At 33.4% G+C, this 27500-nt stretch overlaps 2 protein-coding genes across 2 annotated transcripts in view; one reads left to right on the forward strand and one right to left on the reverse strand.

The window, feature by feature from the left end:
• The window catches only part of LOC137654225 (serine protease 44-like), a 142642-nt gene that overhangs the window by 62955 nt on the left and 52187 nt on the right, over positions 1–27500 (forward strand). The gene's annotated exons all lie outside the window — the stretch shown is intronic.
• LOC137654224 (serine proteinase stubble-like) lies at positions 5608–23436 on the reverse strand. Its single transcript, XM_068387860.1, has 12 exons — positions 23265–23436; positions 21291–21510; positions 20191–20282; positions 17331–17434; positions 16128–16261; positions 14416–14460; positions 13399–13891; positions 12592–12721; positions 10347–10482; positions 8613–8734; positions 6418–6504; positions 5608–5823 (listed from the first exon to the last, which is right to left on the reverse strand). The coding sequence occupies exons 1-12, from the start codon at positions 23430–23432 to the stop codon at positions 5704–5706; spliced, it is 1851 nt and encodes a 616-aa protein (XP_068243961.1). The 5' UTR covers positions 23433–23436; the 3' UTR covers positions 5608–5703.

Raw genomic sequence — 27500 nt, forward strand, 5'->3', positions numbered from 1 at the left:
GTAAAAAATTATAGCATAAATATTTAGCAAGATATGAACGCACACGCAAGCACACAAATTCAACCCTTCCCACCTCCTCTCCCTTTCCTAACTACAACGCAGCACTTGTAGTATCCAAGCGTACCTCTCATCAGGTTGGGACTACTCCCTCTCCTCCCTACGTGAGGGACGGGGAGACCAAGTAGTTCTACGCGTGGAAATGCCGCTTAGCGTGACCGGAAAGATTCATAATATATAATATATAATATATGTAATATATATACAATATATGTATAGTATATAATTATATATATATTATATATTTTATATTTTATATATATATTATATATATACATATATATACATTATATACATATATGTACATTATATAAATATATGCATATATATATATTATATATATATTATATATATGTGTGTGTGTATATTATATATATACATGTATACATATACATATATATATATATATATATTATATATATCTATATTTATATCTATATATATATATCAATATCTAATTATATATACATATATATATATATATATATATATATATATATATATATATATATATATATATATATATATATATATCCAAACACTTGTTCTTTATTATATAAGGGAGAATGTTGATCCAGTATTCTATATGAAAGCTTTATCGACAAAAAATAAACGGTGTCTTCGCATATGTACATGATATCATGGAACATTATTATGTGTAGAAAGCAAGTTTAAGCCTATTATTATTTCATACCAAGTTTGTGTCCCCCGTGATGAAATGCGCTGTACTTAGGTGTGGCCAATCTACACACAGGTGCCTACTGATGGACATAGAAAACAGGCTTTGAAGCTGCCGAGGTGTTTAACATTTATATGAACATGAGCCACAAAAAAGATAAGCGTATTGATTCTATATATTTGATTCTCGGATTATATCCATACATGAATATATATACATATATACACGCACGTATAATATAAACATTGTATATATGCTTATATAATGACCGATACACATATATATGTGAATGTATGTATATATGTGTATATATATTAATACATATTTGAATATATATATATATTATATATATATATATATATATATATATATATATATATATATATATATATAGGCTATATATATACATACATACATAAGATTAATACATTTATGAATACATGCATCTTATTTTCGGAAATCAATGCAGATTGATTACGTGCAAATCAAAAAATCCCTTTTGTATACAATATTTCCTGGAAAGATTCATTGAAGTTCGTCTCCCAATGACTATACAGTAAATCACTTGCATACGAAAACTATAAACAAGAGAAAATTGTATACCAACTCTCTCTCTCTCTCTCTCTCTCTCTCTCTCTCTCTCTCTCTCTCTCTCTCTCTCTCTCTCTCTCATTGAGGAGACGCTATGCATACTAACACATGAATGTGAGCAATGTTTTAGCTATGACAGTGCTAAGGAAAGACATTCCCTGGAGGCTCCAAGATGGTGTGAGGAATGTCCGTGGGAAGGGTTAGCCTTGGGTGTCAAGTCGTGGGGGGGGGGGGGGGGGGGGGCTTAGTTTTGGAGCCTAGAAAGAGTCAATTTAAAAGCAATATAGTCCTATAAAATCAATAGGTGAAGAAAAGGAGACTGCCACAGGTTGGTCTACGACTTTACGCAGAATGCAGGCCATGCCAGTCCTGTAAAATCCTTAGTTGAGGAAAAGGAGACTGCTACAGGTTGGTGTACGACTATACTGAGAGTGCAGGCTATGCCAGTCTTTTAAAATCTCTCTCTGTAGTAAAAGGAACTGCTACAGGTTGCCCTACGCCTTACCAAAAAAAAAAAAAAAAACCGTGAATATACATGGTTGCTGACTCCTATAAACCGTGAATATGCATTTGCTGACATCTATCCCACGCGAATATAACAGGGTTTTTCTAACACCCATACAACGTGAATATACAAGGTTGCTAACATCTATACAACGTGAATATACAAGGTTGCTGACACTTATACAACGTGAATGTACAGGGTTTTGCTGACATCTATACAACGTGAATATACATGGTTGCTGACATCTATACCACGTGAATGTACAGGGTTTTGCTGACACCTATACAACGTGAATATACTTGGTTGCTGACATCTATACCACGTGAATATGCAGATTTTACTGGCACCTATTCCACGTGAATATACTGGGTTTTGCCTATACTATGGAAGTGAGGATTCACTTTTGACCGACACGTTGCTCACCTCACTTCAGCGAGGGGCGCCATTATACACGAAAATAACGGTTTTATTAAAGAATCTCTAAAGAAAAATAATCTCTGGAGATCGCTATTTTAATCTCTTGAGGGTTTTGTTTTTGTTTTTGTGAAGGAATCAAGAAATACAACATAATGTTTTTGAGAAATATATTTGTTATAGAGATAAAGTTCAAGAATTTGTACTATTTATATCCTATTTTAAATATGGCAATACAACAAGACTATTTACAGCATTTAACTGCACAAGAGTTCTTTTTCAGGTACAAACATTCAGGGGAGAAATATACATAAAATTTGTCGATTCGATTTAATTGTACAATAGTTGTTTCTATTAGTATGTCATATTGGCTCAAAACGTTTTACTATTGCTGTTATCGTTATTGATAGGCCTACATTTCTATCCAGTGGTTTGGAATCTCTGTGATAGCATAAAGTTTCAGTTCCTGGTTTAAATATCTGTATCAACAATAGATTAATCTTTTACAAACAATAATTGCATTGTTGGTTGAAGATCTATTGGGATTTTCATCCTTGATATAACATGCTGTCCACTGCTGGTGCAAATTCTTTTAAACCTTTGTTTTTAAAATATTTTACATTAATGGTGCTCAAAATTTTCATCTTAATTCCATCCTTTTCATTTAACATACTTGGATTTAATAGGCCATTTAAGCTGATGCAAGTTTTTTTTTTTAAAGCTTAATCTTTTAAAATATCTTACATTAATGTTGCTCAAAATTTTCATACTAATTCCATCCTTTTCATTTAACATACTTGGGTTTAACAGGCCATTTAAGCTGATGCAAGTTTTTAACGCTTATTTTTTCTAAATATTTTACATTAATATAGTTGCTCAAAATTTTCATCCTAATTCCATCATTTTCATTTTACATACTTGGATTTAATAGGCCATTTAAGCTGATGCAATTATTTTTAAAGCTTAATCTTCTAAAAGTTTTACATTAATATAGTTGCTCAAAATTTTCATACTAATTCCATCATTTTTATTTAACATAATTGGGTTTAACAGGCCATTAATGCTGATGCAAGTTTTTTTTAACGCTTATTTTTTTTTTCAATAATATACATTAATATAGTTGCTCAAAATTTTCATCCTAATCCCGTCATTTTCATTTTACATACTACGATTAGGACATTTAAGCTGATGCAATTTTTTTTAAAGCTTAATCTTTTAAAATATTTTACATTAATATTGTTGCTCAAAATTTTCATCCTAATTCCATCATTTTCATTTAACATAATTGGGTTCAATAGGCCATTTAAGCTGATGCAATTTTTTAAACCTTAGTTTTAAAAATATTTTACATTAATATAGTTGCTCAAAATTTTCATCCTAATTCTATCATTTTCATTTAACATAGTTGGGTTTGATAGGCCATTTAAGCTGATGCATTATTTTTTAAAGCTTAATCTTTTAAAATATTTTACATTAATATAGTTGCTCAAAATTTTCATTCTCATACCATCATCAGAACTATAGTCCATTTCTTTTAGCGAGTCATATTTGCACCGACTCGCAACGGTGTCCTTTTAGCTCGGAAAAGTTTCCTGGTCGCTGATTGGTTAGAATTCTTTTAGCGAGTCATATTTGCACAGACTCGCAACGGTGTCCTTTTAGCTCGGAAAAGTTTCCTGGTCGCTGATTGGTTAGAATTATCTTGTCCAACCAATCAGCGATCAGGAAACTTTTCCGAGCTAAAAGGGCACCGCTGCGAGTCGGTGCAAATATGACTCGCTAAAAGAAATGGACTATAGGTTAGATTAAGAGACATTATCATTATGGACTAAAGACATTTGCATATTTCCAGCCTTTGAAAATATATTCTAAATTGCATTTACATCTACTTATTGAATTCTGAGTAATAAGTGGAGGCTTATTTGTTACTGGTGTTGCAATTAATAAGCATTTGAGGGTCATGAACATTATAAAAAAATGATGAAAATTAAAAAGGCAAAACAACAATTTCTCAGATCTGAAAAAATCTAACAGAGCATATTTTTTTTTTCTTTATATCAGCTTGCAAAAGTAATTGGTTATCTAGCTGTTTTATTTTCCTTTTGGGGAGCCATAGTAAATTAGATAGGAAAATGAATGATGTCGATTTTTCAATAAGAAAAAAAATAATGAAAAAGTATTTTACAATTAAGTAATGTACATTTCTTCATGACATAAGAAAAAGGGAAAAATTGTGTAGGGAAAATCAACCAGAGACGAATATTGGAAAATGAATTATTCATTGATTTATACATTATGATGATATCGAAAACGTAAATAGGTGTTCTCGTCCATATTTTAACATTTCCAGAGACTCGATTTTTCTTTCTTTAATTTTGATTAATCCCATAAATGCAATTGCTGGATGAAAAAGGTGTAATGAAAACATATATGAATATGTGCCACACAGAAACTGTATACAGACATACATATGCACCCAAACACAAATATCTATATACATATGAATGAATCACTCAGCATAGCCACTGTTGAACAGATGGGTAAACTATAATTATAGACTGAGGATAGACATCTCTTATAAGTCTGAAAACTTAGGATAGACATCTTTTACAAGTCTGAAAACTTAGGATAGACATCTTTTACAAGTCTGAAAACTTAGGATAGACATCTTTTACAAGTCTGAAAACTTAGGATAGACATCTTTTACAAGTCTGAAAACTTAGGATAGACATCTTTTACAAGTCTGAAAGTTTTTGGTTGACTAAAAAATCAACCTCAACACCTTACAAGGCTTTGATAGTGACAAGAAAATTTTGAATAAATTATCACAATTTGAGAAAACTGGCTGCTGAATAATGAATCACTCAGCATAGCCACTGTAGAACAGATGGGTAAACTATAATTATAGACTAAGGATAGACATCTCTTAAAAGTCTGAAAACTTAGGATAGACATCTTTTACAAGTCTGAAAGTTTTTGGTTGACTAAAAAATCAACCTCAACACCTTACAAGGCTTTGATAGTGACAAGAAGATTTTGAACAAATGATCACAATTTGAGAAAACTGGCTGCTGAATGTAGTGAAATAAGAATGCATTCACTGAATGCACCAGGGAACACCAGTTAGAAACTGGTCTAATACTGCATTAAATGCATTTGCACCGCCATCCAGGCCTTTCCTACGAGCTGCAGAAACTCTCCAAAACGTCCTACGAGCTGCAGAAACTCTCCAAAACGTCCTACGAGCTGCAGAAACTCTCCAAAACGTCCTACGAGCTGCAGAAACTCTCCAAAACGTCCTACGAGCTGCAGAAACTCTCCAAAACGTCCTACGAGCTGCAGAAACTCTCCAAAACGTCCTACGAGCTGCAGAAACTCTCCAAAACGTCCTACGAGCTGCAGAAACTCTCCAAGCCTTTCCTACGAGCTGCAGAAACTTTCCGAAACGAGATTCTACTTACTGGCATGTGTCGTCATTGACAGTAGAAAAGATCCACTCCGTATAACTTGGGACGTAAGTATTGACTCCAGGGAATCCTGGAACGGCACACTTGAAACCGAACGATATTATCCCCAGCTGAAATGAAAAATGAACAGTTATTTAAAAAAAAAAAAAAAAAACATTCTACTCTACATAAAGAATTATAATTCATTAACTGAAAATGAAATTACTAAACAAACTAGTTTCTTCCTACAAGAGCATTGGCCCTAACTGATACCAAGAAGCTTCAATTTGTACAAGAACTGATCCTATCTGATACTAAGAAGTTCTAGTTTGTACCATAACCGACCCTACCTGATACCAAGAAGTTCCAATTCGTACCAGAACTGACCCTATCTGATACCAAGAAGTTCTAATTTGTACCAGAACTGACCCTGTCTGATACCAAGAAGCTCCAATTTGTACAAGAACTGACCCTATTGATACCAAGAAGCTCCAATTTGTACAAAAACTGACCCTATCTGGTACTAAGAAGTTCTAATTTGTACCAGAACTGACCCTGTCTGATACCAAGAAGCTCCAATTTGTACAAGAACTGACCCTATTGATACCAAGAAGCTCCAATTTGTACAAAAACTGACCCTATCTGGTACTAAGAAGTTCCAATTTGTACCAGAACTGACCCTAATTGGTACCAGAAGTTTCAATTTATACCAGAACTGACCCTACCTGATACCAAGAAGTTCCTATTTGTACCAGAACTGGCCCTCCAGAATCTCCTTCGCAGCTGTCAATTCCTGGTGAGGCAGCACACAGCTGAAAGCAAATGATTTTGTGATAAGATAAACGACAGCATCTTTTATATTTGTCTACATTTCAAAGTTGATTGCCATCTACCCTCAATTTATAAGATTTGTCTACTTATGCTTAGATCCTAATCGTGTAGCTTAGTACTATGCACGAAATCGCCACTTCCATCCTGGCAAACTAAACAGAAGACATTAATTATTGTACATGAAAGCAAGAAAACTCGTTGCTAATGCTACTGTACTTTCTCTATGTATTCTATGGGAGTTGTCCAGTCAAACATCTGGTAGTTCATTCCTACTTTTCCCCAAAGAAAACACGAAGTTACTATTTAATGCTCATTTCTCTCTCTCTTCCTACTGCAGAGAAAAATAACATGTCCTTCTCTGTTATCTATCAGAAAAAGAAAACACAGTATTAAACTCTTGAAGTCTTTCACTTCTTTTATAAGAACGGATACATTTTCCCCAGTTTAACTTTCTTTTGGCCCTTATCCTTATTGTTTTAATCAAGAAGATTCACTTTGTTGTTTAAAGAAACAACTGTACACCCTTTAGGGTTTAAGTTTTTCAGTTTTGTACACCTGTCCAACTACCTAAACTAAATGACAACGCAAATAAAACGATATCTTAGCTACTCAAAATGAGCCAATGAATTTGTTATATAATATATGAGAATGATACACAATGATAAATCAACCAAACATAAAGTAAGCAATTGCTTTAATATTTCAACTCCCAACTCTTCTATATAGTAATCAACATATTTTTTTTTCAGAGGATATTCTTGTCATGGTGTCCATAATTGTTATTTTCCTGTTTTTATATATGATTAGTGCTAGAAAGGGGCACTAGAATTTAGGTGAGGTGAATGCATTTTTTCAAAAGAATATGCTCACTCTAATTTATTACCAGAATAATTATGAACATAACTGCATTGAAATGTTATATCACAAAGTTGAGATAAGTGTTGTTATATGAATTTATGTAGTCTATTATATCCCAATAGAAAGGCCGTTGTATGATTACCTGTAGACAAAGATAATGATAAGATCCTTTTAATACAAAGCTTTGACTTCAGTGCTAAACCCATGCTATTCTAGGCTCAGGTATTCCTGTTTAGATTAGCAAATCATCTTTGAAATACTTCTAATCTTCTGACTTTTTAGTGAACAAGCTTATGTTTTTAATAAGCAGAATCATCCATATTTTTCTACATCCATCAGGTTTCTGCCCCTATAGCTAATATTTATTGGTAATATCAACAATTTTGGCTATTTTTTAAGGGACATCTCAGTTAATTAACATATTTCTATTACCTCAATTCATTAGATTTGGTTACAGTCTCGGACCAACTTGAAGTAACCAAAACATGGATTGTTTTAATTATTACAAAAGTTAGTTATAACCTTCATGCTATAAATAAATTGAATTAATAACTCGAGTCACATTTCATTTATCCTAGATAGTACTATAAAAGCTCATTTAATGATCAACTATGATGTAAAAATGTAAGTAAATTGGATAGATAAAGACAAAATCAATTTAACATGAAGATTGTTAAGATTGAGAAAATGAAGAAGAAGGAATTCTGCCAGAAAATGCAGAAGATAAAAAGCAGTGTAGAAAAACTTCAAGGGTAGAAACACTGTAAGTAAAGGGAGGATTAGCCCTAAAGTGTCTGAAGAAAGTCTGGCATGAAATGAAAAGAGAGCCTGATAAAACAAAAATGTCAACAGATAATCACCAATTAATGGGGTTAAAGGTTTAAAGACCGCTCATGAATGGCAGAGGCAAGGGACGCTGACATTGCCCTAGAGACTGACCAAATATATATGATCAGCGCCCAAGCCCCCTCTCCACCCAAGATAGGACCAGGGAGGGCCAGGCAATGTCTGCTGATGACTCAGCAGATAGACCTATAGGCTCCCCCAAAACCACCATCCTTAGGTCAATAGGATGGTGAGGTTGCAACGACCAAAGAAAAACTAACGAGTTTGAACGGGACTCTAACCCCAGTCTGGCGTTCACCAGTCAGGGACGTTACCACATCGACCTCACCAATTAACCCAAATGGAAATGTTGTATAGCATTCAAACCTTACTTTATCATACTTACATGGTCACTAGTAATAGGGAAATTACTGTCCTCATCAGGCAAGGAAGAGTAATTCTTCGCACATTCGTGTACGTCCACTACTTTTTGAGTCGCTTCATGTAGAACGTCTGGATCTTTTCCTCCTAAGAAAAAATTCAGATTAATTTTTAGTCCTTTTTAGAAAATTAGTAACTCTTGAAAGAAAATCTCTCTGGGCATTATGCATGATATGCTGATTAACCCTTCTACCCCCAACGCTATTTGGAGCTTTACAACCCTTAACCCCCAGGTGTTTTTTTTTAAGCAAATTTTACAATATATTTTTTTTAGATTACCCTAACAGCCTTAATTTTTGTCATAGAGAGGTCAGGTTGGTCTCATTATTTTGAAAAATGCCTGAAGTTTTTCATAAAGTTATCAAAAATATGCAGAAAGAATTTAAAAAAACATTTTTTTGCAAGGACGTACCGGTACATCCATGGGGGTAAAGGGGTGAGTTTTGTGAAACGTACCAGTACGTCCATTTGGGGGTAAAAGGGTTAAAAAGTGATAAAATGCCTTAATAAATACAGTGTTGGATCTTTCATATAAAATCAGCTCCAGAAAAACGTCCCTCTCGAGAATACATTGTTCAGATCCATGTTCAGGGCCATTTTGATAAAATGAATAACTCTTGAAAGAAATTTTCCCAAAGCATTGTGCACATTTTTTCAGGGTTGTTACTCTTAAAAGAAATTTTCGCAAAGCATTATGCACATTTTTTCAGGGTTGTTACTCTTAAAAGAAATTTTCGCAAAGCATTATGCACATTTTTTCAGGGTTGTTACTCTTAAAAGAAATTTTCGCAAAGCATTATGCACATTTTTTCAGGGTTGTTACTCTTAAAAGAAATTTTCGCAAAGCATTATGCACATTTTTTCAGGGTTGTTACTCTTAAAAGAAATTTTCGCAAAGCATTATGCACATTTTTTCAGGGTTGTTACTCTTAAAAGAAATTTTCCCAAAGCATTGTGCACATTTTTTCAGGGTTGTTACTCAAAAGAAATTTTCGCAAAGCATTATGCACATTTTTTCAGGGTTGTTACTCTTAAAAGAAATTTTCGCAAAGCATTATGCACATTTTTTCAGGGTTGTTACTCTTAAAAGAAATTTTCCCAAAGCATTGTGCACATTTTTTCAGGGTTGTTACTCAAAAGAAATTTTCGCAAAGCATTGTGCACATTTTTTCAGGGTTGTTACTCTTAAAAGAAATTTTCCAAAGCATTATGCACATTTTTTTTCAGGGTTGTTACTCTTGAAAGAAATTTTCGCAAAGCATTATGCACATTTTTTCAGGGTTGTTACTCTTAAAAGAAATTTTCGCAAAGCATTGTGCACATTTTTTCAGGGTTGTTACTCAAAAGAAATTTTCCCAAAGCATTGTGCACATTTTTCATGGTTGTTTGTTTGGTTCTTTTTAAAACCTTCTATCTAAAAAAGAAATTATGCTGATCATTAAGTGATACAAAAACCTAAAATACAATGCTTGGTATTTCATTTGAAATCAGCTCACAAAAGATGCCACTCTCCAGAATACATGAAATCAAATTTACTGATACAGATAACCTATTTATATGTCATATGAAAACAAAAGGAAATTCTAGATAATCATAAAAGAAATATCATCAGAGCATAATACTGATTGCCTTGAAAAGTAGTTTAAATTCTGATATTATATCTATTATAAAACTTATATTTTCGAATTGGAGAACTCACGGAACTTGAGACTACCCCATCCAAGGATGACCACTCTGGCCCCAACGTAGTCTCCAGGTGGTGCTATGCAGACCGGACTAACTCCCTCTCCAAACACAAAAGGTTTTTGCAGCAACAGCAGGGCAATATCGGCTTTCTTTCGGGTGAGACAAACAGTTAAACAGTATATGTTCAAGCTATAGGTCAACAAAGTGTATATGTTCAAGCTATAGGTCAATAAAGTGTATATGATCAAGCTACAGGTCAACAAAGTGTATATGTTCAAGCTACAGGTCAACAAAGTGTATATGTTCAAGCCATAGGTCAACAAAGTGTATATGTTCAAGTTTTAGGTCAACAAAGTATGTATGTTCAAGCTATAGGTCAACAAAGTGTATATGTTCAAGCTATAGGTCAACAAAGTTTATATGTTCAAGCTATAAGTCAACAAAGTGTATCTGAAAAATGTATTAAGGGGGGATTTTCGAAAAGGCCCCATCAAGTAATAGGTCAAGAAAATATATTTACAAAATCTATAAATGGATTATTTTCGAAATGGCCCCATTGAAGAACTACAAGAAGATAGACAATAATAGAGGACATCGACCAGATTATTTACTTTAGAAAAACAATAGTCTTACAGAGAACTTCAAAATGATTCTTATTCTTGCCAGTTAGGATTGTTGATGTTTTTTTTTCCTAGTAAACACAGATCAAATACTCTTTTGTTGTCAAGTTGTTAGCATAGTTCATAGTTCTATAAATATTAATCCAGGATTTCTTTTAGGGACCCCTATGTCACTTTTTTTCTTGTCAAAGGATAGTAATTATTAGTTGTCTTTTTTTAGAGGTTTATTGATCGGTGACTTTTTTAATGGAATATTGACCGAATCGGTTTGCGAGTGGGAGGTGTTTACAGAGGGGTAAAGCTTCGACCCTCCTTGATATGGAAGCACATGGCGAGTTGGGTTAAGTTAGGTGTGATACCTTAGGCTAGTATATGCTCTTAATTAATCTATCTTATAGCTTGAATACATAGGTGACTTAATTGTGGTAATGCCATATCTATTTGCTGAATATTTCAAGTTTATGTATCTGTATATCATTAGTTACTCTCAAACATTACCAAATTATCCGCCAAACGTACAGTACATCAGATGCTATATTACCTTTCCTATTTTTACGAAGACTTTAAAATAGTTATTTGTAATAGATTTTGTGGATGGAATGAAGTTAAATACGATATTGAGTTCACCAGAATTTAAAATTGCCTTAATGGCTGAAATTAATTAAGTTAGCAATATTTTTGGTGTTGTTGTCACTATATAAAAATCTTGGAGTACCCTAGGCCTAAGTCATAATAGGTTTATCAGATTTATGGATTAATTATTAATCTATTATATGATCTCTTCAACCTCTAAGTCAATATAGACCATAGGAAAGTGGCAAAATTTTACGAGCTATCTTCTTTAGTCCCCCTTTCAAATGATAACCTTCCTTTTGATTAGACCTTATCATATAACAGAAAAAGGAAGCTCTCGTTTTATTTAGGTATAACTAGTATATTTGTAGTTTTTCATATTTCAACTCGTACTTGGGTCCAAAAAAATATACTAGATTGTATATATCATTACGCATATTAGGCATTGAAATAGGGATAACTAGGAAGTGTAAGTAAATATAAAATTATAATTTACTTAACCTGGAATTTGAAAAATTACCCTCTTGTAAACTTTATCAATATGCTTACTGTATAATATACGTTATACAGTTGTTTTTCAATTTTCAAAAGAAGTTTAAGCATCTTTTTTTTTTAACTTGATCGTGACTAGATTTTCAGAACAATTTATTCCTGGAAAGAGCTGTTTCACGCAAATTTGAATAAGATTCTTGATTTATTTAGTTTTGAGTACCCAAAAGTAGAATCTATTTTTTTTCTCAAAATCTCTAATCTTTTGAATAAAAAGTTAATTTCTCAGAGGAGAAATCTAAAATTTACTGAAATATTTTGGACTATATAAAAACCTACTGAAAATGATAGTCCTCCTAGAAAAGTTTTCTTTATAGTGAAACTTTTTATGTGTATCAAAAAAAAATGTATAAATTACTTAGACTTAATGTTTTTCTCTGTTGGTTTTCATATAATCATAATTATTAGGTGAAAAACATCAAGCAAATTCCTTTACCCACAAGCTCCAAAATAAACGGTACGTCAAAACAGTGATTCATAGGACAAACACCCCAAAAAAAGTCTCGGTGAATATACCTGCGTGTGGTAATCGTACTCCGGATGTAAAATTATCTTTCTGACCAACGACGTCTGCCTGGGTGTCTCATCCTTGGTCTTCATATTGTACTCGTACGCAATCACTTTGATCCGGTCTCTCTTTTTATTCCTGAAAATTATGTTTTCACTGAAAAATTGTGATTTTCATGAGACATAGGTGGAACTTTCTTCTTTTTTATTCATTAATGTATACTGGAAATTTCGAAAAGAAAAAATCTGGCAAAGGACAAGTATAGATTTAAGCTTTACAAATACAATCCTTAAAGAGTAAGCACATCAATCATAGGAAAGTTTGTATACAAACATTATCTGGAGATGTATGTGAGGATAATAAATCTCGTAAAAAGAGAAGAAAATAATAGAATATTACTTGAATATATTCTCACATTCTGAAATGGAAGAAAAATGCACAAAATCCTTAACCTCTACAAAAATATAGTGAGGGATATAATCAGGCTAGAAATGACGTAATGGCTACTACTACACTATTCTGTAGCTTAATAATAATAATATTGCAAATGGCTTGGGTACATTGTACTTAGGCTTTAAGAAATGCTCATCATATCAAGAAAATATAGTTTCAAAACACAAAAATAAGACTAGCTTCAGTACTATATTCCCTGGGTACGCTGTGCTTACGCTTTAAGAAATAGGCCTACACACATGAAGAAATGAATAGCTCCAAAATACACAAATATGACCATCTTTAGTACTGTACTGCTGGTTCATCATACGAAATAATTTGTACCTTCCATACCAACTGTATTCTACACCCATAGCACTTACACATCATAGACGCAGTGACTAGCTGTCAATATGAACTTCGGTGTCAGGATAGTGCCAGAGCAGGGTAGAGTAGCTCTCCTGAACTGGATCAGGATGCTCACGATGAAAGGCCATTCACCAATGTCTGCCGGTTTTCCTCCTTGAATCCGAAGAGAGACTCGACTTCTCCCTTCCAGCGATAACGAAGGTGTCGAAAAGTTTGTCCAGATTGCGTTAGCTAACGCTGTATTACCAACTGAACTCGCTGTAGATATGGAAGCCCCATGCATAGGAGTAGTAGATGTAGATTCACTGGTAAGGGAATTCGAAAGTGCAGGTGAGGTAGAAATGGTAGTATTGGGAAGTGCGTTCAGTTGAGTAGTGGTTCTAGTTATATTGGGTTCTTGTAGAGACGCTTCTGTGTTCAGTCGTGGTGTGGTTTTTTCTTCAGCAACAGTGTTTACTTTAATGTAAGGTTTCTCAGCTTCAGCAGCAGCAGTGGTTTTTCCGCAGGCTTTTTTTAAGTTTAGGGAAGAAAAAATATATCTCTTTATTGTAGTGGTAATCGAAATGTAAGTCAAATATTATCCATATTTTTTTTTTTCACCTTCTCGTTACTTTTCTAACCCTTTGAGTATTTGTGTTATATAAACTACACTTTATTTACAGTATCAAAATAAGAAAACCTTTAGTTTCAACATTATCAGTTTTTATTCCTTTAAATTTATTGTAACAAAATATTTTAAGACCAAATGATTGTCTGTACTTATGATTTACCTTTCAAATGATTAATTTTCTATGTTATATATGCCTGCATATTTAGAAAATCGTCTATTTATGATTTCTCTTGATATTGTTTACTAAGCTATTTTACATAAGGATATTCAAGCTACGTAAGCTTTCTTAGCTAGTTGATAAACTGTATGCAAGAACCTATGTACATTGCGATAAATGATATCAATGATAATAATTATAAAGAAAAGAAGAATTATAATCATAATCATAATAATGATAACGACAGATAACGATAACACTCACTAAATGGACATATCTGCTTTCCTTTGGCAACGTATCCAGTACCCTCTGTAAAGAAAAAAAAAATAAGGTTAGTTTTTACAGAAGTAGTTCAGGTGCTGTTTAAAGGCCGCTCATGAATGGCAGAGGCAAGGGGCAGTGACATTGCCCTATCAAGCAGGACAATGCCCTAGAGACTGACCATATATACTTATGATAAACGACCAAGGCCCCTCTCCACCCAAGCTAGGAACCAAGGAGGGCCAGGCAATGGCTGCTGATGACTTAGCACATAGACCTATGAGCTCCCCAAAACTCCCATCCTTAGCTCACAAGGATGGTGAGGCCAAAGGAAATAATATGTTTGAGCGTGACTCGAATCCCAGTCTGGCGATCGCCAGTCAGGGACGTTACCACTCAGGCCACAATGACCTTAAAAATCAATTGGTATAGATTATCGTATAAAACTATTTTTCTATCTAGTGTGGGTTTTGCATCCAAAATTCGCCATTGATGTTGGTGGCTATATTTACTGTTATTACTATTATCACTAGCCAAGCTGCAACCCTATTTTAAAAAGCAGGATGCTACACGTCCTTACACTCAGTAAGGAAAGGAAATAAGGAAATGAATAAACTATATGAGAATTAATGAATAAAAAAAATCTTAGATCAGTAACAACGTTAAAATAGACCTTTCATATATAAACTATGAAGAGAGACTTATGCCAGCCTGTTCAACATAAGAAAAAAAAACATTTCTTGTAAGAAAATCAAATCTTTAGGCAGAACTGTGAGCTAACTTGTTTCTGACATGCATACACGTACAGAACTAAACCTTTTTAAAAGATATATAAATGTTTATTAGTGATTTAAGCATCTAATACTGTACATGAGATAAACCTTACAAGTTATGACTATTCCCAAAACGAACAATACCCTTTTATCAGCCAAGACACATACAGTTTATCTTTGTATACTGAAAGTATACACCTAAACACAACAATGTGCAAATATATTATCATTAGCTAAGCTACAACCCTAGTAGGAAAAGCAGGATGCTATAAGCCCAAGAGCCCTAACAGGGAAAAATAGCCCAGTGAGGAAAGGAAATAAACAAACGATATGAGAAATAATTAACAATTAATAAAATATTTAAAAAAACAGTAACAACATCAAAACAGATATATCATATATAAACTATAAAAAAGCCTTATGTCCTCCTGTTCAACATAAAAAACATTTGCTGCAAGTTTGAACTTTTGAAGTTCTACCGATTCAACTACCCGACTAGGAAGATCATTCCATAACTTGGTCACAACTGGAATAAAACTTCTAGAATAGGCTACTGTGTAGTATTGAGCCTCATGATGGAGAAGGCCTGATTATTAATATATATATATATATATATATATATATATATATATATATATATATATGTATATATATATGTATATGTGTATATATATATATATATATATATATATATATATATATATATATATACTGTATATATATATATATATATATATATATATATATATATATATATATATATATATATATATAGAATAGGCTACTGTGTAGTATTGAGCCTCATGATGGAGAAGGCCTGACTATTAATATATATATATATATATATATATATATATATATATATATATATATATATATATATATATATATATATATATATATATATAAAGAAAAAACAGAACCAACTACTTAAGCTCTTACTTCTTCCCTTGACAAGACAATTCACATCCGGTGAAGCAGCGCTAGTCTTTGCCTCCTGCGACGGTTTGTAGGTCACCAGCAACTCATTCGTCTTGGTTAATCTCACTTTGTTGGACGGAGCACTACCGCAGTACCTGGGGACATGATGGGTTAGTGCAAGGTCTATAGACCTTGGGTTAGTGATTGATGATGTGGGTTTTATAACAGTTACGGTTATATGATTTCTTTGTTTCTGAAAATTAGGGATGAATGGGAGCTATGGTTTTCCTTAAGTTATTTAAACCGTTCCAATATTTCTTTATCCGTGTCTGAAATTGAAGGAGGAAAATGGGAGTCTTTTATGCTAATGTTTTAAGTAATTAAAACAGCTCTAATTATATTTCTTTATTTATTTCTGAATATTTGGTATGAAAATGGGAGTCTTTTATGTTAATGTTTTAAGTAATTAAAACAGTTCCAATGATATTTCTTTATTTATTTCTGAATATTTGGTATGAAAATTGGAGTCTTTTATGCTAATATTTTAAGTAATTAAAACAGTTCCAATAATATTTATTTATTTTTGAAATTTACGGGTGAGAATTGGAGTCTTTTATGTTAATGTTTTGAGTAATTAAAACAGTTCCAACGATATTTCTTTATTTATTTCTGAATATTTAGTATGAAAATGGGAGACTTTTATGCTTATGTTTCAAGTAATTTTAACAGGTCCAATAATATTTATTTGTTTTTGAAATTTAGGGGTGAAAATTGGAGTCTTTTATGTTAATGTTTTAAGTAATTAAAACAGTTCCAATGATGTTTCTTTATTTATTTCTGAATATTTGGTATGAAAATTGGAGTTTTTTATGCTAATGTTTTAAGTAATTAAAACAGTTTCAATAATATTTATTTATTTTTGAAATTTAGGGGTGAAAATTGGAGTCTTTTTTGTTAATGTTTTAAGTAATTAAAACAGTTCCAATGATATTTCTTTATTTATTTCTGAATATTTGGTATGAAAATGGGAGTCTTTTATGCTAATATTTTAAGTAATTAAAACAGTACCAATATTCTCATATCCGTGTCTGAAATTTTGGGAGGAAAAAGGGAATCTTTTACCCCTGAAAATTAATCCAAACCTAAATAAATTTCGCTTTACAGTTTGGCCCTTATTATCCAAAAAACAAAATCAACCTTATATCCCTTATTTATTAAGCTTACCTATGCGGAATTTCTTCGCCGTCCGAGATGAGGTATTCCGCATCTTCGCAATCGCCGACTGATATTGTCGTGCAGACTAGTTTCATAGATGCTCCCTTGACTGCCTAAAGCAAAAGAAAAAAAAATAAATAAATATTATTCAGGTAAATGATTAAAAAAAAATATTGGCAGATAAGTGTGGACTTCAATAGGATTTGCTGGATGGAGGGATATGTAGAATGGTTTTTAATGATTTGTGATTATCTTTTAGATAGATAGATAGACAGATATTCCCTCATATGTAATGGATATACTCGTATAGATAAATAGTTAGATATATTCGTATAGATATATAGATGGATATACTTGTAGTGATATATAGATATACTTGTATAGATAGATAGATGGAGATACATAAATGGATATACTATAGATAGATAGATATTCCATCATAGATAAATGGATATACTTGTATAGATAGAGAGATGGATATACTCGTATAGATAGATAGATGGATATACTAGTATAGATAGATAGTTAGATATATTCGTATAGATAGATGGATATAATAGTATAGATAGATAGATATACTTGTATAGATAGATAGATGGATGTACTCGTACAGATAGATAGATAGATGTACTTGTATAGATAGATAGATGGATATACTTGTATAGATAGATAGATATACTTGTAGAGATAGATAGATGGAGATACATAGATGGATATACTCATATGAATAAATAAAGATAAATAGATGGATATATAAAAAATTACATAGATATATAAACCAATAGAGGAATATTTGCAGTAGAATAGAGTTAGATAGGTAGATAGATAGACAGATAGATCTATGAATAGATAAATAGACAACTCTTACCAAGAGCATTCATTTTCAAAAATACTTAGAGTATTTTTGCCAACAAATTCGTCTTCTGTAGAAAACAGTAGATGTTGAGAGACCGAGATGCAAATGAAATGACAAAAATTAACTTATAAAAGCTTGGCAGATAAAAAAAAAATGGGGTTACACCATCATCATCATCATCATCATCACCATCATCATTATCTCCTCCTACGCCTATTGACGAAAAGGCCCTCAGTTAGATTTCGCCAGTCGTCTCTAGCTTGAGCTTTTAATTCAATACTTCTCCATTCATCATCTTCTACTTCACGCTTCATAGTCCTCAGCCATATAGGTCTGGGTCTTCCAACTATTCTAGTGCCTTGCGGAGCCCAGCTAAAAGTTTGGTGAACTAATCTCTCTTGGGGAGTGCGAGGAGCATGCCCAAACCATCTTCATCTACCCCTCAGCATGCTCTCATCCGCATAAGGCACTCTAGTAATCTCTCATAGTTTCAATTCTAATCCTGTCCTGCCATTTAACTCCCAATATCCCTCTGAGGGCTTTGTTCTCAAAGCCCTCAAGGGTGACACACAACACTATATATAATTATTCCAAAATATTCTCTCTAAATCACATAACTTTAACTTCATGGTATTACAGTAAATCTGAACTGTAATTTTGATTACAAATACTATTATATACACTATGTTCTTAACGATAGCTTACATTACAAATTTCCTCATGCATAGGCTCTCGGGACACGTTTGGGTCAGAAGTGGATTTTGTTTAACAAGCTGTTATAGTCATTCCATAAAAGATGATTTCCTTCTCAAAATACAGTATATTGAAAACCCAGTTTCTTATAATAACTGATGTTTGTTGCAACGAATCACCTGTTTTTGCTGAACACAAGTTTGATTCTCTCATAGCAGGAAATACCTCTGCCTCTCCTCCATTTATCAAGAAATATGTATAGTTTATGCTATTATGTTTTCCTTTTAATTAGTTGTGCTGATAATCGGTAAATCCCTTGAAATATTTTATTTAAAAAAAAAATAATATAGGGAAGATCAAAGTTCAGTATCTACCATTCAAGCGAAATGAAAATAGAATAATAATTAATAATAGTAATTCACTATACTTCAAAATTACCTTCATTTTCCAAGTAACTTGTAAGAAATGCCAAAGATTATCAACCTTCAATGCTCTCAATCAGTAATTGAAGGAGTTGTGGTGGCCAATGTGATAACGTCCCTGACTGGTGAACGCCAGACTGGGGTTCGAGTCTTGGTCAAACTCGTCAGTTTCTTTGTTCGCTACAACCTCGCCATCCTTGTGAGCCTAGGATGGGGGTTTTAGGGGAGCCTATAGGTTTATCTGGTGAGTCATCAGCAGCCATTGGCTGGCCCTCCCTGGTCCTAGCTTGGGTGGAGAGGGGGCTTGGGCGCTGATCATATATATGGTCAGCCTCTAGGGCAATGTCCTGCTTGATAGGGCAATATCACTGTCCCTTGCCTCAGCCATTCATGATCGACCTTTAAACCTTTAAGAGGTTGCCTTTCTTTCCTTAAGGTTTAAAGGTTTAAAGACCGCTCATGAATGGCAGAGGCAAGGGACAGTGACATTGTCCTGACCATATATACATATGATCAGTGTCCTAGCCCACTCTTCATCCAAGATAAGACCAGGGAGAGGGAGGGCCAGGCAATGGCTGCTGATGACTCACAGTTAGGCCTATAGGATCACCAAAAACTCCCATCCCTGACCATATATACACATGATCAGCGTTTCAGACCTCTCTTCACCCAAGATAAAACCAGGGAGGACAAGGCAATGGCTGCTAATGACTCAGTGGGTAGACATAAAATATAGGCTTCCACAAACCCTCTACCCATAGCTCACAAAGATGGTGAGGTTGCAGACACTACAAGAAACTATCAAGCTTGAGCAGGACTCGAACCCCAGTCCGGTAGAACCCTAAATTATTTATATGATAATAAATTAATAAATCAAATTATTAAAGCAATAAATTACCCTAAAGATGACACTGCAAGGTTGACGTTGGAAGATCTTAATGCGATATTTCGATTTGCCGCCGACGGTGTAGGAATTTCCACATTTGACCTCTGGAAAAAAAAAATTAGGAAATAAAAAGGATTCTGAATATGAATCTCTCTCTCTCTCTCTCTCTCTCTCTCTCTCTCTCTCTCTCTCTCTCTCTCTCTCGTGCATAAGCAAAGGTCCAATTTAATTCAAGACTATTTGCAATTTCTATAATTTTTTTTTTTTTGTTGTTGTATAAGTTTATTCCAGTTAATTCATATTTCAATGTAACTAGGTCTAGCATTTCTAGTACATAAAACTCTAAAGCTTATTGACTAATAATTGTGTAATACATACTTTCAACTGAAAGGCTTCTTTGTATTCAGAATTAAGAGTGTATGTATGTCTGTGTGTGTAAGAGTCTTTGCATGTGTTTTTATATCTGTCCCAATAAACTTCTATTCAAAGGTGTTTAACCTCTGCATCACATATACTTAAACTTTCTGAACATTATATGTGATCTAAAACAAAAGACGATAGATAACAGGTGGCGTTGCGAACAGATGCATGTGTGCCCTGGGACGACATCAGGTTTTTTTTTTTTTTTTTTTTTTTTTTTGTATTTAATAGACTGTAAAAATATATTTCTATGCGCCTGCAATCATGGAATAAACGTAGGCACACACCAAACATTTATTTCTTGCTCCTACATGTGCACATTCTCTCTCTCTCTCTCTCTCTCTCTCTCTCTCTCTCTCTCTCTCTCTCTCTCTCTCTCTCTCTCTCTCTACAAAAAACAATTTTAGAAGCCTGCAATCATTTGATTAACGTTAGTACACACCAACAGTTTATTTCTTGCTCCTACATGTGCACACACTCTCTCTCTCTCTCTCTCTCTCTCTCTCTCTCTCTCTCTCTCTCTCTCTCTCTCTCTCTCTCCCTCTCTCTCTGCATTTAAACAATCAAGTTCCAATGAAATAAATCAAATATGTAAGTTGTTAGAAAAAACTATATGAGACCACGAATGACTAAATGAATAAAGAATAAATAATCCGACAATTTAATTAAAAACATATAAGAGAAATTCTCACTTTTCGTTTTCTTTTCTCTGGACGGCCGCTGTTTGAGGGGTGGCGCTACCATCGACGCCACCCTCCTGATGTACGCCGGCAGCTCCTTATTCAGTTTCAATTTCTTTCTCCTTCTCTTGCTCTTCTCCTTTCTCTTCTTTTTGGTATATTCTTTTTGTTTGGTCCTTTTGAACACTTCCTCCGCATCAGTCAGTATCGCTGGCCATTTACTAAGTTGATTCTGTTGTCAATATTATTATTATTATTATCATTATTATTATTATTATTATTATTATTGTTGTTGTTGTTGTTGTTGTTGTTATCATTATTATGATTATTATTATTATTAGTATTATTATTTTTATTGTTGTTGTTATTATTATTACTATTATTATTATTATCATCAGTATTATCATTATTATTATTATTATTATTATTATTATTATCATTATTATTATTATTATTATTATTATTATTGTTATTATTATTATTATTATTATTATTATTATTATTGCTGGGTTACTTTCCCTGATGGAGCCTTTGGGCTTGTAACAATCTGTTTTTCCAACCAAGGATGTAGATTAATAATAATAATAATAATAATAATAATAATAATAATAATAATAATAATAATAATCATCATCATCATCTACCGAATCGTGCAGTATATTATATAGGAAAAACTTAGAAAGTTTACTCTTACACTTAACGGTAAAATATTTTATAGAGGTTTATCCACTCTTGTGGTTTCTTCCATGTGATAGTCTTCAATATTCTTTACATAAAAGAAATGTCACTGAAAAACATCAATGAAACCACAAGGATTTTCTCAGGACCCACACAAAGTCTTTGTTTCCTCAGGACCCACACAAAGTCTTTGTTTCCTCAGGACCCACACAAAGTCTTTGTTTCCTCAGGACCCACACAAAGTCTTTGTTTCCTCAGGACCCACACAAAGTCTTTGTTTCCTCAAGACCCACACAAAGTCTTTGTTTCCTCAGGACCCACACAAAGTCTTTGTTTCCTCAGGACCCACACAAAGTCTTTGTTTTCTTATACTAATATTTGATTATCATAAATCTCCACTTAATATTGTAATTATGCACCATTAATTCTTATAGTATCAAATCATTTTCTATCCGGAAAATCATTTCTATAAATCATTATTAAATATAGCGGATGATGGTGAATTAGTTTTTTTTTATTCATGGATCAATATACCTCTTATTTTGGGAATTTACATTAAATTGATAAGAAATATTCAAATTGCATAGAACTAGAATTTTTCATTGTACAATTCAAGGGAATATCCTTGTAAAATAACTAAAATTATTAATGATTATTTCTTCAAAAGCTTTCAGTAAAAGGAACACCAAGTTCAAAACCCTAATATACCTACGTCAAACCTAGCAAAGATAGACTAAGCAAAGGAATATGTACAGTTGGACACAGCAATTCCTGGTACACCCTACTCTGCGGAAGTGCAACTATCAACACCCTTGCGGCGCGGCGATTTCATATGTTTAGCCCATCCCACCACCTCTGTCAGCTTTACTTTCGCTATCTGTCTGGTTTCTCGTCATGAAGTAAGGGTGTGTCATGGTGCACTTCTTCGATGCAAGCTGTACCGGGGACTCCTGTATCAAAGGTCTAAAGAATTGTATTCTGTAGACCTAGCCTGTATTTAACTGTACGTCTACATCTCTATACGCTATTCATAGAACAGAGCAGAATCTAGCACAACTATACTCAATTTTTTTTTCTTCTTTTTTTTCTTTTTTTTTTTTTAATGAGGCGCATTTGCACTGACTCGCAACGGTGCCCTTTTAGCTTGGAAAAGTTTCCTGCTATCTGATTGGTTAGAATTATCTTGTCCAACCAATCAGCGAGCTGGAAACTTTTCCGAGCTAAAATGGCACCCCTGCGAGTCGGTGCAAATCTGCCTCACTAGAAAGAATTGACTATACCTTAATACATTTCAATAATATTTCACACCTTGGAGCGCTGCTGTCTTCGATCTCCGATGAGCCTGGAGCCAACGATCCGGAGAGGGATGTGTTCTCTTCGAGCTAACCGACTCTCGTTGACTGCGAAGACCATCGCTACAGACGTCAGGATCACCAAGCCTGAGACCGCTGTGAATGTCTTCCACCTTTCTGTCATTGTTTCTGTAAATCAAAGATTTCATTTTTGAGAAAGAGTTTTTTTAAAGTAAGAAAAATTGAATATACATTCAATTTTTTGTTCTTTTATTTCTTTTAAGTCATAGCCTTGGTTTTATTAAGCATTTCCCGTATGCCATCATCTGAAATACACTCTCCAGTCTTGAGGAAAAAACCGGAGTCAATAAAATTATTTCTAACTAATTTAATTAAATGTGGAACATCTGAGAAAACAAAAACTTCTCTTTCTGCCATATATATATATATACATATATATATATATATATATATATATATATATATATATATATATATATATATATATATGTGTGTGTGTGTGTGTGTGTGTGTGTATGTATGTATACAGTCAACTTCTCGAATTAACCTCATTCTCTGATGGAAAACAAGAGGAAAAAATTGTCCTGGTATAAGGACAGCTTAATGTAAATGACTTCGGTTAATAAAACTACGACGACATATTAACCATAAAAAAAATCATTATACGCTGAAGCATATTTGTTTATTTAAGAGCAAGAAATGTAGATACAATGAAAAATAACTTGAAAGAGTATAATGCCTATAAGTAGAAATATATAATCTTTTTGCATCGATCTACTTAATATAAAGCCAAGGGTAGTTACACACACACACACACACACACACACACATATATATATATATATATATATATATATATATATATATATACATATATATATATATATATTATATATATATATATATATATATATATATATATATATATATATGTATATATATAACATATATATAAATAGATATATACAGTGTATGTATATATACATATATATATATGTACTATATATATATATATATATATATATATATATATATATATATATATATATATATATATCATGAATTTCTTAACGTTTATAATAAGTAGACAATATCTTAGTTGCTTCTAAAAATCGAAGACAACATCTCTCCGGACAAACTGAGCTCCAATTATTTTCAGAACAACAGGAGAACTGCATTTACGCTTCTCCATTTATCATTTCGATTCGACACTTGTTTCGAATCACTACATTGGCTGAACTAAGGTTAATCTTGTACGACTTGGGTGGATATTTTATTTTTCCTTTTTTCCTTTCCTCACTGGGCTATTTTTCTCTGTTGGAGCCCTTTGGCTTATGGCATCTTGCTTTTTCAACTAGGGTTGTAAATTAGCTAATAATAATAATAATAATAATCATAATAAAAATGATAATAATAATAATAATAATAATAATAATAATGATAATAATAAAAATAATAATAATAATAACCGTTGCAGTGCACCAGCGTGTATGAAACACGTGCGGTACAGTATTGCAAATGATGACATACATACATACATATACCAAGGCACTTCCCCCAATTTTGGGGGGTAGCCGACATCAACAAAGAAACAAAAACAAAAAGGGGTCCTCTACTCTCTACGTTCCTCCCAGCCTAACAAGGGACTCAACCGAGTTCAGCTGGTACTGCTAGGGTGGCACAGCCCACCCTCCCACATTATCCACCACGGATGAAGCTTCATAATGCTGAATCCCCTACTGCTGCTACCTCCGCGGTCATCTAAGGCATCGGAGGAAGCAGCAGGGACTACCGGAACTGCGTCACAATCGCTCGCCATTCATTCCTATTTCTAGCACGCTCTCTTGCCTCGCTCACATCTATCCTCCTATCACCCAGAGCTTCCTTCACTCCATCCATCCACCCAAACCTTGGCCTTCCTCTCGTACTTCTCCCATCAACTCTTGCATTCATCACCTTCTTTAGCAGACAGCCATTTTCCATTCTCTCAACATGGCCAAACCACCTCAACACATTCATATCCACTCTAGCTGCTAACTCATTTCTTACACCCGTTCTCACCCTCACCACTTCGTTCCTAACCCTATCTACTCGAGATACACCAGCCATACTCCTTAGACACTTCATCTCAAACACATTCAATTTCTGTCTCTCCATCACTTTCATTCCCCACAACTCCGATCCATACATCAAAGTTGGTAAAATCACTTTCTCATACAGAACTCTCTCTCTACATTCATGCCCAACCCTCTATTTTTTACTACTCCCTTAACTGACCCCAACACTTTGCATCCTACATTCACTCTCTGACGTACATCTGCTTCCACTCCACCAATTCCAAATAATTGACTGATGCGATACTAGAGTAGAATAAGCGGTAACCTATATCGATTAACCTCATTTTTCTACGTCCTTAATCTAACAACATTATTTTCAATACCCGGAAGACTTTTCTTGTACGCGTTACGGTTTTGACAGTTACGATTCATTTGATGTATCGATTGATTTCTTTTTTTTTTTTTTTTGATGCTGGAAATCATTTATTTACAGAGTTGATATGTCATGTTTCAAAATATGTGTATTTTTTTTTTTTAAACAACGAGAAACCAGGACACTCGAGTTCTTATTTTCCATATAAATTCGAAAATCAAATTATATTTTATTCTCTACTCCTTATTATATTGTTATTATTATTATTATTATTATTATCATTATTATTATTATTATTACTTGCTAAGCTACAACCGTAGTTGGAAAAGCAGGATACTATAAGCACAGAGGCTCCAACAGGGAAAATAGCCCAGTGAGGAAAGGAAAGAATGGAAATAAATTTTTCTAGGAAGAGTAACAGCATTAAAATAATTATCTCCTTTATAAACTATAAAAACTTTAACAAAACAAGAGGAAGAGAAATATAATAGAAGAGTGTGCTCGAGTGTACCTTCAATCAAGAGAACTCTAACCCAAGACAGTGGAATACCATGGTACAGAGGCTATGGCACTACCCTAGACTAGAGAACAATAGTTTGATTTTGGAGTGTGCTTCTAGAAGAGCCGCTTACCATAGCTAAAAGGTTTCTTCTGCCCTTACCAAAAGGATTGCGGCCACTGAACAATTACAGTGCAGTAACCCCTTGAGTGAAGAATTGTTTGGTAATCTGTGTTGTCAGGTGCAGTAGAACAGAGGAGAATATGTAAAGAATAGGCCAGACTATTCAGTGTGTGTGTAGGAAAAGGGAACATGAACCGAAACCAGAGAGAAGGATCCAATGTAGTACTGTCTGGCCAGTCAAGACCCAATAACTGTCTAGCGGAAATATTTATTACTTATGTTTACTCAGTGAGTAACACATTTTTCATTCATTCATCATTACACTTCGTAATTGGTAAGAAAAGCTTATTCAGCCACCTGTTGATAGGAAATTCCATTGAAACCTAATTTCTTTCATTATCATCAACTCCTCCTACGTCTATTGACGCAGAGGGCCTCGGTTAGATTTCACCAGTCGTCTCTATCTTGAGCTTTTAAATCAATACTTCTCCATTCATCATCTACTTCACGCTCTCATAGTCCTCAGCCATGTAGGCCTGGGTCTACCAACTCTTCTAGTGCCTTGTGGAGCCCAGTTGAAAGTTTGGTGAACTAATCTCACTTTAGGAGCGTGAAGCGCATGCCCAAACTATCTCCATATACCCCTCATCATAATCTCATCCACATATGGCACTCGAGTAAGCTCTCTTATAGTTTCATTTCTAATCCTGTCCTGCCATTTAACTCCCAATATTCATCTGAGGGCTTTGTTCTCAAATAAAACAAAGTCTGTTGGATATTGTTTCATTACTGGTCATCATTACACTTTGTAAATGGTAAGAAAGGCTTATCCAACCAGCTGTTGAAAGCAAATCCCATTAAAACCTAATTTCTTTACAAATTAGATATTTCTCCTTTTGCTCCTGGTTGAGTAAATTACCCCCCATTAGCCAAAAGTAAGACCATGACTTGACCAGTCATCATAAAACATTTATGAAGAAACTAGTAAGTCTGCTTATAATATTTTCTAAAAGGATTTCTATTATTATTATTATTATTATTATTATTATTATTATTATTATTATTATTATTATTATTATTATCATTATTATTAATATCATTATTATTATTGTTATTATTAATATTATTATTATTACTTGCTAAGCTACATCCCTAGTTGGAAAAGCAGGATGCTATAAA

This window comes from Palaemon carinicauda, chromosome 15 (assembly GCF_036898095.1).
Source record: "Palaemon carinicauda isolate YSFRI2023 chromosome 15, ASM3689809v2, whole genome shotgun sequence".
Taxonomy (NCBI): Eukaryota; Metazoa; Arthropoda; class Malacostraca; order Decapoda; family Palaemonidae; genus Palaemon; species Palaemon carinicauda.

Excerpts from the sequence above, each read along its gene's own strand:
- LOC137654224 (XM_068387860.1), bottom strand. The coding sequence starts at position 23,432 with ATGACAGAAAGGTGGAAGACATTCACAGCGGTCTCAGGCTTGGTGATC. Across the intron at positions 16,262-17,330 it reads GGCGAAGAAATTCCGCATAG|GTACTGCGGTAGTGCTCCGT; the intron begins GTAAGCTTAATA and ends TCATGTCCCCAG. Across the intron at positions 14,461-16,127 it reads TTGTCTTGTCAAGGGAAGAA|AGGGTACTGGATACGTTGCC; the intron begins GTAAGAGCTTAA and ends TTTTCTTTACAG.